The following is an 18,004-nucleotide window of genomic DNA, read 5'->3' as shown; positions in this document are numbered from 1 at the left end:
TTTGTGGTTGGACTAAATTATGACAGAATACTAAAATCCAAAGATGAAAGTCTTATGGGTTGACAATGATATGAAGGTAAGTAAATGATTATACTTTTTTTTTTTTTTTTTTTTGAGCTTGACAGCCCCTGACACCATTAATTCATTTATTTCATTTTACATGCTGTGTGACAATCCTGCCCTGATATTTCCTTATGTGTCCAATGGGGGGAGAGTCAAAAAATACAGTTCAGTAATTTGGTAGTTATCATCAGTAAAGAGTCTTGGTAGTTATTTGGGTATTTCAACTAAGCTTGCTCCTAACTTGACATAATAAATGTATAAAATAACAACAAAACTGTTCACTCAAAGTCACTGTAAAAAGAGAGGCTGTCAGGAATGTTTCCTACAAATGAGGAAAACAGTTGGCAACTGTTAAATTGTTGTTGCTTGTAGAATTGTTCCATTGTGATGCTGTCATTGCAATCAAAAATTTGATTAGCTGAAAATATTTACTTCATTGATTTTTCATGTTGTGGTTACAACAAATCAGTTAATGCTGAAATGTCATTGTTTCATTGAAGCGTGCCTGTGACTTCGAGACACACCTTACAGTTTCCTTAGATGGAAAACCACTTGTTTTCCACAAAAATAGCATGAAACAAAAGGTCAATATTTTCACATAATAATTTAATTCTGTAGTTCAGAACTGATCATAAGTCGACACCGATGGCCTCGTGGGCAGCACGCCGACATACAGCGCTATTGCGCTTTGGGTGTCACGAGTTCGAGTCCCAGCTCGCGGACCTTTCCCGATCCCATCCCCCGCTCTCTCACCCACTTCACTTCCTGTTGACCTATACTGTCCTATCTAAATAAAACGGCATAAATAAACCTTTAAAAAATAAAGAATGGATCATATGCTCAGCTACTTATAGCTGTGAGAATGGTGCTCAAATGCTTGTGATAGAATTTTAAAGGAGATGAGGGAACATTTACAAGTCTTTTGGCCACTATGAGTCACACGGAGGCATCCCCACAAGGCAGAGAGTTCGGTTTTGACAAGAAAAATATATAAATAAATTAAAAAAAAATAATAATAATAAAAAGAAGAGGTAATAAAATATGCTGACTCATTTTTATTGTGTGAAAATTAGCAATATTGGGCTTGTTTATGTCTTTTTAGTTGGAGTTGCAATGAAATTGAAAAGTCAAATTGAAAGTACTGATCCTCATTATTTCTTAATGCATGTTCCTGGTCTTATTATGAATGGTTTGTGGTCTATTTGTCTCTTTAAGCCTTATTTAAAATGTAATAACGTGATCTTTCGTCTGTCCAACTTTTCAGCAGACATCACTTGGGCCACTTATGCTATTGAATCACGTTAACTAAGGGTGCTTTCACACCTGGCCTGTTGTTTCGGAACCTGGCGCGTTTCCCCCCTTAGCTCGGTTCGTTTATATCACAATGTATAATGGGTAATTACGTAAGTTCCGTGAAAAGCATTAGATTTGTTGTTTTGCTAATACTTCAAAATGAACCTGTGAATGTTTGTGGGTGAGCACGTCTTCGCCATTAACCGCACCAAGAATAAAAAGCAACATTGTAATAATTTTAATCCCTGTTTAGGAACAAAGCAATCGATCTACAGGTGTGAAAGCACCGGGGCGTTTACACAGCACTGTTTTCAACTAAAACTGAAAACGTTTTATGCATTTTGGCCATTCATTTACATGACAGCAGCATTTTGGGGATGTGAAAATGCAAACTTTTAAAAACGGGTTTTAAAGTGCAAGTTTTTGAATTCAATACATGTAAACTACGAAAATGTGAATTCGTGAAAATGTGAGTGCCATGTGAATCCGTATTACATGTTTGTGTAGTGTTTCTTTACAAAGTGACATAGCCAACTACTGACCTAGCATGCATAATATCAACGTGATCTCATGATAATTTGTATGTATTTTACGTAAAATGTGGTACTATAAAACGTACATTTACTTACGTTTTTACAGGCACTAAAACGTACAATACTGACGTATTTTCAGCATCTAAACGTACAATACTGACGTATTGACACCTAAAAATGAATCCTTATGAATATTGAAATCGCGGCATTCATTTTATTAGTTTTTAGTTGTCATATGAATTACCTTGTTTTCAGTTGTATTATTAAATCGTTTACTCATTTACTTATGAAATGATAACATTTCGTTTTGTTGTGTGATTTCTGCTGCCAGCTCGTTTCCAAGAATATGCCTACATAATGTTAAACACGACTTTAGTTTAAAACCTAAAAAAAATTACATTTCTGCAATCGTTTAACATTTACTTGTCATATAATGCTTACTTTGATTGCCATGGGCCACAAAAGGCGTTTTCTCCGACATGCTGTGACTGACAATAGAACTATAAAATACGCCAAAAACACAACATAATTACGAAATGAAACAATTTTATAAAATGGGTAGGTTTAGGTTTGGAGGTAGGTTAAGGGTTCTAAAAATCTAAATCTCTTATTGATAAAATGATAAAAATGCATTGATATGAATATCTTGATATAAAAGATACGTAAATATTTTTACGTTTTTTAGCTAAAAATACGTAGCGATTTGTACGTTTTAAACGTTGAAAAACGTCTAAATTGTACGTTTTGTGCTTGTAAATGTTACGTATTAATACCTACGTATAAACATGAGACCAGGCTGATAATATAGCATATAGTCAGTTATTTTTGTTGATTAGTCGCTAATGCGTCTCTTGAGATCAGGGGAGTGAGGTTTTACCTGCACAGCACCAATACGCTGGCCTCCGTTACACTCACCCCCCTGAGCTTCACTCCCATCCGGGTCACGGCACCAATGTAACCCCTCTCCCCCGCAGTGCAACCCCTCTCTCCCGGGTCCTCACCGCCACACCTCATTCTTGTTCCGAGTGGGTCTAGAGGCTAAAGACTGCAGCCTCTAGCATCAGTCGCTAGTGCATCTCTTGAGATCAGGGGAGTGAGGTTTTACCTGCACTGCACCTACTCGCTGGCCTCCGTTACATGTACACAAAAGAACGCAAAGGAAAATGTTCAGCACATCGTTGTCTTGTAAGCATACCCTAAGAGCAAGACTCGGGCAGGCACTATTTCTGCATTCATACAGGCTTTTGCATTTAATCCAATCAACTTTTTTTTTCTCATTGAATATCCTGTTTTACTTGAAAATATATCATATTACAGAAGTAAAATGGGTTTTGATCAGCTATTCATATCAACTTTAAATGTTAGATTGTGGAATTTTCCAGAATAAAACCACCATGTGGCACATGCTAGTTACAGATTACCATGCCTAAATATTTTGGAATTTGAGAAGATTGATTTTTTTCCAGTCAAAATTCAATTCAAAAATTTGTTAAGAAAACACAGCACAGTTTTATCTATCTTTTTTCTCTATTTGTTTTATATGATCTCAGTTTATTGCTAATGGGTGTGGGGTATTTTACAGGTCAAGTCAATCCAAAGCATCTGTGGACAATAGAAGAGAAGTTAAAAAGATGCGAGACATTCAGTAGCACAAAGGAACCAGAGTCAAATGATGTATTAATGGTTTATAGTAGTTCTTGGCACAAATACTGTTTAAGAAATCCGAGTTGGAGATGTTTTAAGCAAAGAATATTGAAAATAGCGTTTTGTGTGCTCATGCCTGTCATCCAATTTTCCCTCTCATAACTCCCATAAGAGAGATTTTTCATTACTGATCTCGATGCTTTCAGCAGAAAAAAGAGGCAGCTTTACTATTAACATGATTTATATAGATCTACGAAACAAAGGACGATATTTAAACCCATTCCAAAAGATGACTGTGAAAATAAATGTATAATGTCCATGAATGTTTAATGGATGGATGTAAATGGATGGATCTCAATTTGTTGGAGCTGTCCTTCCTCATCTAACCAAACATGATGTTTCCTGTCATTCATTTCACACTGCTGGCAATATCAAATAGTGTGAAAGCTTTCATCTTGTGAAGACAGCATATTAACTTATATGATTTAGTTTACAAACGTTAAATGCTAGTTAGTTGCTTAGTCAATATTACAATATTCTGTCTTCATTTGCTCACCCTTATGTTGCTCCAAACCCATATTTCTATCTTCCATATTTCACAAAAGGAGAAATTTTGAAGAATGCACCGGTCATTCTGTTTCAGTCACAAAGCACAGGAATGGAGCTTTCAAGCTTCAAAAAGAACTCAAAAGAGCCATTCAAGTGTGATAAAAGTAGTCCATGCTAATCATTAGCTATATATTCTGAGTCTTTTGAAGCTGTATGTGAAGAACAGATCAAAATGTGTTTTAACATCCTTGGCGCTTTGAGAGCACATGAGAGAAATAGTGCTTTCTGAATAATGAGTCATAAACAGATTGCTCGTCTGAGTCAGATCTTTTTAATTAACCAGTTAATCTGCTCCATAAAACTAAATCATTCACAAATATGCCTTTAGAAGACATAGAACATAGAGCACAAGTTGCATGAACTACTTTTATGATGCTGCTTTTGCATTCTTTTCGGAGCTTAAAATCTTCTGCGATTGCATGGACAAAATGTCTCCTTTTGTATTCCACAGAAGAAAGAAAGTCACTTGGGATTGGAACAACATGAGGGTGAGTAAATGATGATAAAGTTTTCAAGTTGGGTGAACTGTTTCTTTTTAATGCAACGTCATTACCATTTAAAAAGTCTTTAGTCAAAGGAAAAGGTGTAATCATTTTAAAAATGCAAATCAGTTGCAGAGTGGTGGAACAACGTGTCTGTTTCTGACACAGACCAGATATGCTTTTTCCATCTCGAGAGTGCAGGGGAAGCATAACTGCATTTGTTTTGGCTGGAGCGCATGAATGTGGCTGTAGGCACAGCCTGCAGAGCTCCACTTAAATCTCCCTGAGCTCGACAAACACCCACTTACTCACCCATGTACATACATGCACATGTGAAAACATGTTTACTCATCAGTGCCATCAATATGGGGAGAGTAGCTCAGGGATATTTCATTAGCAGCATAAATGAGTAGCTTTTGTGGCTACTCTAAAATCTGGTTTGAACATCCAGTTTATAACTCATTTCATCAAACTGTATTTTTTCAGTGACGTTGGACTGTGGCACAAGCCAAAGCGAGAGGTAAGAATGCTGTTGCCTAATGAATCACAAGGTTTTTAAGCACTGCTAAAAACTCCCCATTAACCATTTCCTCTCCATTTGGCAACAGAGGTGCTTGTAAAGGCGGCGGAGGAGGAAATAACGAGACCTACTGGAAAGAGCTCCATGCCGCCATGGCCCTAACCAACCTGGCACGAGGGAAGGAGAGCTCAACGCCGGGCACCATGAGTAGCTTTTGTGGCTACTCTAAAATCTGGTTTGAACATCCAGTTTATAACTCATTTCATCAAACTGTATTTTTTCAGTGACGTTGGACTGTGGCACAAGCCAAAGCGAGAGGTAAGAATGCTGTTGCCTAATGAATCACAAGGGTTTTAAGCACTGCTAAAAACTCCCCATTAACCATTTCCTCTCCATTTGGCAACAGAGGTGCTTGTAAAGGTGGCGGAGGAGGAAATAACGAGACCTACTGGAAAGAGCTCCATGCCGCCATGGCCCTAACCAACCTGGCCCGAGGGAAGGAGAGCTCAACGCCGGGCACCACCAGCTGTATCATCCAGAAGTCTTCCCATATAGCAGAGATTAAGACTGTCAAAGTGCCCATACATTAGTGGCTAACAGACTGGACAGCGGTCTGTTACTAGGTCATAATTGCTAAAAGACTACCTGAACACTTTAGTATGTACTACATGCAATAATTTTGTTGAAAATGATCCACAACAGCCTTTTCTGGGAGGAAAAATACATGTTGATTGACCAATGTGCCTATTTTTTTCTCTTCTTTTTTTTTACCACTGTCTGATGAAAAATGACATAGTAAAGAAAGTTTGATGTGTGGACGATCACTACCACTAAACACAGAAGCACAAAAAAAAATCTCATTCTGATTTATACATTTCTGAAATACAATTTCAATAATTTACAGGTTAAGATAAAAAATAAATTTTTGTCAGTGGCTAAAATGTAATATATTCATATATGTATTCATTTTTTCTAAGTTATGCTAATTTTATTTTATTTTTAATTGACACAGGATTATTGTCATCCTATGGCAATGGCATATACATGTGGATTCTTGTGTTTAAGTATGGCATATAGAGGAAGTTTCTATTTCTTTTTTATACTCTATCTATGAGTGAAGCAACCATTTTTTGGAACAAACCTTGGTTTGTTATTGGATAGCTTTTAATTTCATTTGGGTCATTGCCTGTGAAGATTATTGTGCAAAATACAGATAGATGAGAGCAAATAAAAAAATTTTAAGTTGTGCTTTGATCAAATTTGCTCCTCTCATTCCCTCAAGGTAAAAAATAGAAAAAGTACTTGTGAGATCAAATTTAAAATAAGAAATACAGTCACATTGTGGGATGCATAATCACACTGTGTTATATAAAGTTACAGTTATCAGAAATAAACTTGTGATTGCATGATATAGTCGCAAGTCGCAGCTACAAGAAATAAAGTTGCACTTGCAAGATATTCTGTAAAGTCACTCACAGTTGTGCATATACTGTAAAGTCACAGATACAGGAAACAAAGCTACAACTGTAAGATAGAATGTGAGAAACAAAATCGTAATTGCAAGATATAAAGTCACTCTTAGCAGATATGAAGCCATGTTATTTTAGTATTTATTTAATTAATTTTTAATTTCAGATTGAGTTTTGGTAATTTTAGTACTTAAACCTAAGCAATATTAGGCATGTCATATTTATGCTTTTTTTCAGCTTTATTTAAATGGACAAAAACTATATTAATACTTTTAATTTTAGTTAAAAATAAAAATACTGAGTCATCATTAATAGAAATACGTAAAAATTACCTTTTAATTATTATTATTATTATTATTTATTTATCTTTTTTCTCTCTCTAAGGCAGAAATAGACCTCTATCATTTTCATCTCATCCAGTGTGGAATTTAAAGGGTCGGAGACACATTTGGGTAAAGGCAACTAAAACACCAATCTGATAAAGAAAAAGCTCTACCCGTGTCAAAGCAATTACCCTTGACATCTGCACAGAGCTCAGCTGCTTGTACAAGGCCATATTGGACAAGCATTTGCATTTCAGTTATGTACCTGATAGGTCTTCTAGATAAGCTGTTTGAACAGTCCGATATGTTTCAGTCTTGCTGGATGCTTTAAAACGGTTCAGCCCGCAGTAAGAATTTGGAATTGAACATACAGGACGGTCTACCCTACAGTATATCTCCTTACAGTCCTGACCACATGCGCTATGTTTTGCTCTCAAGTCTTCTTTCTCCCCACCCATGCTTCAAGGAAGACTAAAGCATAATATTCACCATTCTTACTCTCATCTAGAATCATTCAGTGGTCAACTGCACCCGCTGTATAACGAGCCCAATACAAATAGTAAAACACCTCTAAATGAAATGGAGAACTAGCAAGAAAAAGTGTAACATTGGTGGAAATATGTTGATTTTGATGGTTTCGGTTCCATACTTATATATGGAACTTATATATATATATATATATAAAGTTTAATTCAGAGCTTATACCACATTAAAGAGTGGAATCTAATTGCTTGCAGAGCTCCCTTTGCCAGTGTATTGTACAGTTGCCTGGAAAGTGAACTTATCAGACAGATCTTATTGGACACATAAAATCAAAATCACAATTAGAAATGACTTACTGTATGTATACGAAATTATTTAAAGCCATTTCTTTGTAAAACTGAGGTTTGTCAAAAGTTTACAGATTGTGGTGTGGCTGTATTGAAGGCATTATCAGAAAATTCGACAGTAATTTAGAAGATCTCTCCAAAGTTCTCTTTCCAGGCAACTGTACAATACAGTGGCTAAGCAGCTCTGCAAGCAATCAGATTCCACTCTTTAATGTGGCATGAGAGCTTATTTATAACCAATTATATCTGATTTACGTGTGATTTTATTTCACACCCTCCAAAGAGTTGTTCTGTACAAAATATGGCTAGCGGATAAGAAAACAGCTTAAAAAGAAAAACCTACTGTCAAGTTATCTTATACAACAGTTAGTTTAATTCCACAAATTCAACCAGTTCTCCTCTGGCCAAATGAGTCTAGCCTATTGATTCCAGGCTGCATCACAAGTCAGATATGTTGATCAGGATGCGACATGCTGGCACTTGGTGGAGAGGAAGAGTTCTATCCAGCAGGTTAATGCATTAAAGGGGTCATATGATGCGATTTAAATTTTTCCTTTCTCTGTGGAGTGTTACAAGCTCTTGGTGCATAAAGAAAATCTGTAAAGTTGCAAAGACTAAAGTCTCAAATCCAAAGAGATATTCTTTATAAAAGTTGAGTCAACCACGCCTACCTAAAACGGCTCGTTCTAACACGCCCCCACATGTCTACGTCACAATGTGGGAAGATTTGCATAACGCCGCCCAAATGTTCACGCAAAGAAAGAAGGCATAACTTTTATTCTCACTGTAGTATTGTTGTTGCCGCCGCCGCCATGTCTTGAAGACGCTGTGTGTTTCATTGTGAAAGCAAAACTACTTTTGTTTGGTCTTCCAAAAGAGGACGATATCCGCTTCGTCATGCCTAGAGCTGATCCGCGCTGGTCGCTGAGGAAATTCGCGCTGTGGGTCGCCATTTTTTTAACCTTAAACCGCATAAACACATTTCATTACACCAAATACACTACATAATGTTCTTTTTAGCAACATCATATGACCCCTTTAAGTCAGAGCTGCCGTTTAGCCAGCAGTAAAGATGGCTGACTTATCAGTGACCTGTGCGACTCGTCAGGTTGTTGACGTCTTGGCTCGAATGATCCAACTGAGCTCAAGCCGAATATAATTTCGAGTGGATTGGAAGGTGTGGTGAAGATCTGAAATAGTCCAACCAACAGGAAAGAAATTAAGCATGTAAGCGCTTGAATCAAAAATTCTTATGAATGTATGTTTATTTATACCTTATGCCTTACAAACTAGTAAGTGGGGAAGGCTGAATATTTGGCTAAAAAAGCTCTTCTGACATATATGTCAGCTTAGTAACTGGCAATATTGTGTCTAAAATTTCTCACTCAAGCTTAACTTCATTGCACTGTTGCATAAAAGCATTAATCACACTCACAATCATGCTGGCATAAATACATTTAAAGCAACAGCAGCACTGCATACTGCTTTTATGTTTAAGACTTTGTTTTTAGTTGAGTTAATCAGAGCTAATGTTTCAATGAAAGGAGAGAATGATGTCTATTAGACCTACAATTTCAATGTGATATGAGGTGCCATGAGGATATGAGGTGCGTATCAGTTTGAAAACTCATGACATTTGTTGTGATTAATATTCATGTATGTAGTGTACAGTATAGAAATGTTTCACAGTATATGGCCTGTTAAAACTAATACAGAGCTGTAGGTATCAATTTCAAAACATCTATATGCCCATCTGGAGTTCATTTACTAGAAATGACATACTAATAATTAAGATATAATTTTGAACAGACATTCACATAGACTTTAACAAAAGACACTATGCTGTGGCAGATCAAACACTTCTACAAGTTAGATATTTGAATGCAAAAAGAATATAAGATATATAATTTCTCCTAATTTTCCACTCCATAGCAGAAAACGGGCATACAGACTAGAACATCGCTGCTGAAGGACAACAGCCTAAATGAAAGCAAGCATCTACAAAACTGAGTATGTGAATTTAACACCCATAAATTGTAAGGAATCCTAATTAGGGTGCTGGTTAGTGTCTGGTTTTGCGGCTACATGAAGTCATAAGCAATTATTTCTCTGACTGAATAAATCTCTCTGCACCAGGACAAACACATCTATTAAGGGAATAAAAAGTCAAACATATGAATACTCAAACTTTATGACCAAGACATGTTAATAATTCAATTAAATGACCACTTAACCCATGTACCATTGGTCATTTTGTTTGGCTGCAATAACACACACTCTCTCCAGATTCACAGTGAAAGCCTGTAATGGAGATCATGTTAAATATGCGGATCTAATAAATATTAAGGCATGACCAAATCTTCCCTTTTTCAAGTTGATACGTGAAAAGAATCAATATCAAGTCCCAAGAAAGCTTTGTAATTAAAAACAAAAATGGGAAAAAGTTTTTTGGTATCCATTCATCATTTAACTAGAAAAGAAAACAAAAAAATGAGTGAAAGATTAAAACTCAGTGAAGTTAAATGTATCATCTCATGTTAATTCAGACAAAAGTCATCATAAATTACATTATTTAAACATGCTTAATCTATCTCAACTCATGAGAGCTGCAGCTAAACAGCATTTTGTAGACAACTGTGTGAATTATGATTCAGAACACCTACTGAAGACATTATTTACAAAATAATATATCATATTTCAAACTCTTCAAGGTAGAATCATGCAAAACCATATTTGTAAGGCCAAATACTATAAAAATAAAATGGGAATAATTTTATACGATTAACTAATTTAAATAAAAAGCAGGAGATTAAAATGAGAGCAGCAGAGAATATGTTAAGCACATGAAATGTAGTACAGGTACAAAGGACATTTGATGACATTCATATTGAATGAGATCATCATACTGATCAGATCCTGCTGTTTCTCTGCCCCTCCCCTCCTATAATCCTACTGGCCTACACACATCAGGACAAAGGCGGTGCTCACATTGAGGAGGAAGCATGTCAACTCTGTCATCTTGCTGGGGGGGGCATAATATCTGGCATATTTCAACATGCTCAGGTTGTAATCTTCAAAAGGACTTATTTTGCATAATAACGGTTTACATAGGCTACAGGTAATATAGCACTGTGAGACATTAATCGAGAATAACATGACAGAATACTGGTCAAACAGGAGGAGCCTATACATACAATAAGCCTTTCCTATAGCTACTACTTGGTGACGTTACCGATTCTAAAACTTCACTTTAGAACTAGTAACGAAGGAACGTTGAGTTGCTTCACTGAAGCTCATTGTATTATGTTGAGTATTATGAGACAGAGAGATCACCTGAGCGAGTCTATTACCTGCATGTGATACCAGCATTCATTCTTCAGGTCGAACTTATACATAGGAAAGCGATATCTTTGTCCTTTGAACAGTTAAGGGGATTTCTCACGACAGCGCTAGTCAATGCATTTGTCAGTTGCATCCCTATGGTTGCTTATAAAGCTGTTTAAAGTAATAATAGCGTCCCTGTTTCAGTCCCTTTCAAAATAAAAGTCCTTGCGACTCACTCATAAAGACGTTCATAATAATGTAACTTTCTCTGAAGATGAAATCATAATCACTAACGGACCCTTTCTCAATACCAAATATGGCATATTAGATATAGAAAATGTTTATTGAACAATAATATATAAATGAACAACAATAGTCATTATAAAAGTATAATAAGTTTGTACAATAAACGCAAGCAATCAATTCAGTCAAAAGTAGCAGCGCTGTAGTTAGTACAGAATTTAATTACATTAAAAAAAAAAAGATATGAAACTTAACTTTTCCCTAAAGCCAAATCAATTTGCTCTGGAACAAGTAATAGATTAATAAGACCAAAGATTGCCCGTTTAATATAACCAAAATTAATTATATCTTGTGTAACACCATCTACATAAGAGCCAGCGGCAAATTCTCGAAGGACTGGCTGATTAAAGCGGTTCTCGGTGGGGTACATGAGTGCTGAACGTCTAAACAAATTGTCAAATAGGTGCTATCTTTATATATAAATTGCATATTTGAAGTCTAAACAACTACATTCTCACCTAAAAAATCTCTTAAAACTACATTCTGTGACACAATAACAGTAATAATATTGTAAAATTATAGTGGGTTTGCTCTTCTGCCATTGATGCTCACTGAGACAAATGCTGCCAGTATAGGTCCGACAAAAAGTGGAGTTAAACGGTTAGAGTTCTGAAACCACTGGAATATCGCACCGCAGGAAAAGGCTCTCAGACAATCAGATTTGAAAACCAGAACGAACAGAATTTAATTACATTAAAAAAAAAAAGATATGAAACTTAACTTTTCCCTAAAGCCAAATCAATTTGCTCTGGAACAAGTAATAGATTAATAAGACCAAAGATTGCCCGTTTAATATAACCAAAATTAATTATATCTTGTGTAACACCATCTACATAAGAGCCAGCGGCAAATTCTCGAAGGACTGGCTGATTAAAGCGGTTCTCGGTGGGGTACATGAGTGCTGAACGTCTAAACAAATTGTCAAATAGGTGCTATCTTTATATATAAATTGCATATTTGAAGTCTAAACAACTACATTCTCACCTAAAAAATCTCTTAAAACTACATTCTGTGACACAATAACAGTAATAATATTGTAAAATTATAGTGGGTTTGCTCTTCTGCCATTGATGCTCACTGAGACAAATGCTGCCAGTATAGGTCCGACAAAAAAGTGGAGTTAAACGGTTAGAGTTCTGAAACCACTGGAATATCGCACCGCAGGAAAAGGCTCTCAGACAATCAGATTTGAAAACCAGAACGAACTGTTGTATAAATATGTATTAAGTCACAGAATAGTAGCTATGACAGAAAAGACATTGTTCTGATGTTCCATGATCTCTCCAGGAACAAAGGCATATGTATTTGCCATTATATAAGCACGTTCAACACAAATTCACTTTTTATAACTGAAAACCATTCTGACATCTCTAACTTTATTTCAAAGAGCCTGGAAAATATAAAGAAAATCCTGGCAAGACAGGATTGTCTGGACAAAGGCAGACCATCATGCTCATTCACATCCTCTGATGGCTCACAGAAGACTTTAGTGTCAAAAAATCTAGCACACTGCCTTATAGATAACCTTAAGACTAACATATTGATACTAACACCCAAAAAACTTTAATTTTGATTTCATGGGGACTTTAAGATACAGGTAGGACTTTCCAAATCATCAAATCTAACTGAAAACAAAATTAATGATAATAAAGAGGAAACATACCAATAAAAAGCATATTGTGTTTTCGTGCAAACTTCAAGCCTTCATTCCGGTCTACTTCACGGTTGTCCTGAAACAGAGAGGTCTTTCTAATTATAATGCTGAGTCACCCCGAGACAAAGCAGAGTTACAGGAAACTCCCAATGTCAGCACACATAACTTCAACACTTGTCTTTAAGGTCATATTCCATTACTTTTTAAAATCTTTTTAAGAAGAACTGTTTAAAATCTTAATGCATTTTATTTTCTTCAGGAAAATAAATATTTTAAGTTACCCCTTTTTTTTTTTTGAACATTTTGAAATACATTTTTTTAAGAACTGTAAATTGAGTTTAGTTTTATTGCTTTTATATTACAAAAAACAAAAAAACTCATTAAACTCATCAACTTCATTTACCTCTGAAGTGAAGCCATTTATTACATCAAGATTCAAGTTTTCTGCCACTGAGACTTGACTTGAAATTCTAGACTGAACATTTGACCTTAATTGCCTAGTTCAACAACAAAAAAATCCAACATCTTTTATTTTAAATTTAGTAATACCTCAGTGTGCGCCTTCGCAAAATGTCAAGATTCACATGTAAAATTAATTGTCTGCATTAAACCAAAGTGACATCACAGCTAATGTTTATATTTTAGATATACAGAGTAAAATTTGGGACCAAGGCAACTTCACTGAGGGTAGGACTATCCATCATTCTGATCAGAATCAGAATGAGCTTTATTGCCAGGTATGTTTACACACACGAGGAATTTGTTTTCGTGACAGAAGCTTCCACAGTGTAACAGAATGACAGTGACAGAACAAAAAACACAGATAATAAAAAATAGAACAAGTAAATAAGGAATAAAAATATATAAATGGTCTACTTAAAGGGAGAGAAAATTCTGTCATCAAGAATGTTTCAAATGTTTTTATCCATACTGTGAAAGCTAATGAGACAGTTTTCAAAAAAAAAAAAAAATGTCTTCCATAAAAGAAAGCCATTAATGAGGTTGAGAGAGTATGTTCATTTTGGAGGTTCATTTTTGGGTTAACTATCCATTCAAGACTGTTAATCTAAAACAACCTTCACAGCTGTACACCAAAACACTGTATCAAGCAGCTTTACATTCAGAATAACATTAATCAAACAAACCTTGTCAATTTTGTTCCCCACTAGCATTTTAACCAGGTCGTTGCGTGTACAGTATGTCTCCAGCTCATTAAGCCAGTTCTCAAGCTTTGTGAATGTGTCCCGCTTTGAAACATCATACACTAAAAGAAGAGAAAATTTTACATTCAACAACTAGTACAAGAATCTGATTGGATTTGAGAATGAATATAATGCAGTCTTGTCTTGTGATATCATTTGGCCAACTGTACATTATTCTACATATTACATGACTAATTACTAAATGATAAAGAGATAAAATAAATAGACACACCTCAGAATGATCTGAGAGACATGAAACTAGCACAGCTATGTAGCTGTGTCTGGAACAATTATAAAATGTATCTGTCATTATACATAATACAAAATATCTGCCTGCAGAACTTCTGATTGACCAAATCAAATATTCCAAAGAGCTGTGTAATAAATAATACAATCAATTATGCAAAAACACTAACCCAAAATGACACCCTGGGCTCCTCTGTAGTAGCTTGGCGTTAGAGTTCTGAACCTCTCCTGACCGGCCGTGTCCTAAAACAGAAGTTCATGAGGATTTGAGCAGCTTTTTAAACAGAATGTCACTTAATTCTGCAAAGCGCAATAGTGACATCTAGTGGAACAAGACAATTGCAAGCGTAGTGGACATGATCATAATCCAAAATATGCATTTAAACCACTACACAGGCCTGGCTCCAAAATCAAATCTCTGAGGGTGCTTCTTAATAAATATATATAATATATATATATTATATAGATAGATAGATAGATAGATAGAGTATATCTTATATAGGCATGGGCCGATTACCGGTTTCAAGGTATACCTCGATTTGAAAATTTCACGGTTTCAAAACCGCTAATATTTTCTGTTATACCGTTCCTGCGATATGCACTGATTTTCATGTCTCCTCAAAGACTCAAAGTGTAGGAATCTCTCAGGTTGAGTGCAGTGTAGAGAGTAACACGACCCCTCCTCCTCCTGTTGGTCCGAGCGAGCGGTCAGTCACGTGTGTGTAAGATGGCCGAACTTAAGAAGCTGCCCCTGGAACTTACGCGATCGGCAACCGGCCGTTTTTTGTCTTATTGCAAGCAACTCGTCTCTGTTCTGGACTTGCACAAACTGCGTTGCAATGCAATCGTTTTCCAAAATGTCATTTATGTGAAAATATGAAGTCTGTAAACGCCCGTTAACACAGGCCAGAGATGTTGAAGACGGACGCACAGAGAAAAATACTGTAGTAGGCAGATCACTCACTGTTCATGATGCACGAACTATTCGAAGAAAATCCTCAATATTGATTTGGGGGTTTAAATGAATGTGTTTCTGAGGGGAACTGACTGTCGTCAGAAAGGTTTACGTCAGATTTTCTTTTAATCTCGTCTCTGTATAGTTCATATTAAAGCAGTGTTTCAGCGCAGCTCTGCTTTGTTTACTGCGATTTTTTTTTTTTTTACCCAGTCATTTAAAAATAACACATTTTAGAGCTGTAACAACAATACCGTGATACCGTGATATTTTTGCTTAAGGTTATCATACCATCAAAATCTCATACCGGCCCATGCCTACATATATACATACTATATAAATAATATATTTGTGCCGTCCATTGCTATAGCGCAAAAGCGTTCCCTTTATAACCACTAAAAGCTGTCACTCATCTTAGTTCATCGCAATCTCACAAAATTACGTTATAATTAGAGGTCGACCGATTAATCGGCCGGCCGATTAATCAGGCCGATTTGGGGGATTTTTTTATTAATCGGCCAATTGTGCTGCAAATTAGGCCTATTTATAGGCAGGCGCATCTGCGGGCAGCTAAGCGTTGTTGCGGAACGCCGTACCGAGAATCTCTCTCTGGCGGCGTGAGCAGCTCACACTCTGCAGCCGCAGCTTTTTCACACACAGCTTCAGCTAATGATGGCAGGGCAAAACAGACCATTTCGAAAGCGTAGTTACGTTTTACCCTACTAGAATGCCGACCATGCTTATCATATTCATAAGTGCAACAAGTCATTTGCATGTGAAAGTAGAAACACGTGCATTTCAGACTAAACTTCTGGGCTGACTATAACGTGCTTGTTAACTTTCCTCATGAAATGTGTCTGTGGGTCTGAAAATAGCCTCCACGATGATGAGTGAACTCTTTTATTTTTGTTATCACTTAGATTATGGCCATTTGACTTATAGCAATGTCCATGTGGCGGCTCGTCACAATATCAAAACTGACCGCCACAAATAGATTTTCCAAAAGGCTTCTACTTCCTTGAATAAACTGAGCACTGCACGTTTCAAAATTAAAATGCAGCGCGGGTGTTTTTATATGAATGTATCTTTGAAAAGAACCGACCGTCTTCAGAAAAGCTTTGATGTCATTTTCATTTCGTCTTTCCTGCAATGCCTGATAAAGTAGCGTTTGTAAGCACAGCGCTGATTTGATTACAGCCGTTAGCGGGGAAACCGCTATATCTCTGCTGGCAGAGGATCAATTTGCATTTGCAAGTCTGTGGGAAACACTGGTGTCTGTCAGTAAACATAAACAAAAAGCATACTTCAGAACTGTTTTGAGAAGTTGCTTAAGTTTTGAGCCATGTATTATTACTATGAATTAAGCTACTACTACTACTACTATTACTATCTTGTACACTGATGAAGGGGAAAAAAGAAAATCGGCCAAACATATCGGCATCATATATCGGCTGCCCTGATTTCTAAATATCGGCATCGGCCAGAGAAAAACCCATATAGGTCGACCTCTAGTTATAATCAATTAAGTTCTCTATACTGCATAATGAATCTCTTATTTACATAGAGTCTACACTTTGTTGTAATGAGATGATTCGTGCTGAACGCAACCATAGACTGTATAAAAACATGGACGTAGTGTCCGTGACGTCACCCGTACAAGGCTCGAAATTGCGACCATTTTGGTCACATATGCTCCCGAAATTTAATCTGTGCGACCTCAAAATATATTTGGGAGCATTTGTGCGAGTGCATATAATTGTTTTCGTGCGACCCGTTTTAATTTCTCTAAAAACGTTCAGAGTATGTGCCTTCTGAGTGTTGATACGGTGACCTGTCTGCCGGTCTATGAAACGTTAGGCTTCATAACCAATTAAACTTCATCTTTACATTCTTAACTTTAATGCAGATTTTAGATTGGTTAATATTAGCTGTCAATCACCCAGTCACTGCTTTCCGCTGTCAGGTGACAGGGAGCTAACTACCGCGGGGAATGTAAAGGGCTGAAGAAGAGAGAAAATAAAAAAAGAAACACTGACAGATTTATTTTGTGAACCACCTAAAGTTACAAATAATGGTGCAGGTGATGGCGATCATGTGGTGAATGTTGATCCACCAGCCGAATAGAAGGCGTACAGTTTTCGGAGAGAGTGGTTGAAAGACTTCTAGTGGCTCCGCTATGAAAATGGTTCTATGCACTGCGTTCACTGTAAAGCCTGTGGGACGGAGTTTGCAGGTAACAGCGTTCGCCACCGAATCTTCACATTTCGTAATTGTTGTTTACGATGTGCGGTTTGACATTATCGAGTATATTGCAAAATCAAATCCAAACAAAACACACCTACAGAGACTGCACGCATACATGCCGTGAAGTCTATTAGGTTAGATTAGTGCGCATTTAGAGTGCGTTCTTTCACGGCATGATTCAGTCTATTATAATGCATCACAAAATTCAAGATATGGGGCCTTTACATCATTTCATATAGTTCAGGGGTAGGCAACGTCGGTCCTGGAGTGCCGATGTCCTGCAGAGTTTAGCTCCAACCCTAAAAAAAAA

The 18,004-nt window shown here is 36.5% G+C and overlaps 2 protein-coding genes across 2 annotated transcripts in view; one reads left to right on the top strand and one right to left on the bottom strand.

The window, feature by feature from the left end:
- Positions 1-5,907, top strand: part of LOC107747522 (homeobox protein Mohawk-like) — a 12,656-nt gene extending 6,749 nt beyond the window's left edge. The window contains exons 6-7 of the mRNA XM_016562072.1: positions 5,111-5,144; positions 5,551-5,907. Coding sequence (XP_016417558.1) covers positions 5,111-5,144; positions 5,551-5,734 — 218 coding nt within the window. The 3' untranslated portion in view covers positions 5,735-5,907. The remainder of the gene's footprint in view (positions 1-5,110; positions 5,145-5,550) is intronic.
- Positions 5,908-13,030: 7,123 nt separating this feature from the next.
- The window catches only part of LOC107747525 (ras-related protein Rab-18-B-like), a 7,406-nt gene continuing 2,432 nt past the window's right edge, over positions 13,031-18,004 (bottom strand). The window contains exons 4-6 of the mRNA XM_016562074.1: positions 14,666-14,738; positions 14,193-14,311; positions 13,031-13,123 (exon numbers count right to left, since the gene is read on the bottom strand). Coding sequence (XP_016417560.1) covers positions 13,031-13,123; positions 14,193-14,311; positions 14,666-14,738 — 285 coding nt within the window. The remainder of the gene's footprint in view (positions 13,124-14,192; positions 14,312-14,665; positions 14,739-18,004) is intronic.

This window comes from Sinocyclocheilus rhinocerous, unplaced genomic scaffold, assembly GCF_001515625.1.
Source record: "Sinocyclocheilus rhinocerous isolate Xijiao unplaced genomic scaffold, SAMN03320098_v1.1 scaffold48, whole genome shotgun sequence".
Taxonomy (NCBI): domain Eukaryota; kingdom Metazoa; phylum Chordata; class Actinopteri; order Cypriniformes; family Cyprinidae; genus Sinocyclocheilus; species Sinocyclocheilus rhinocerous.
Note: the sequence above shows the minus strand (reverse complement) of the source record. Positions and strands in the feature narration are given on the sequence as shown.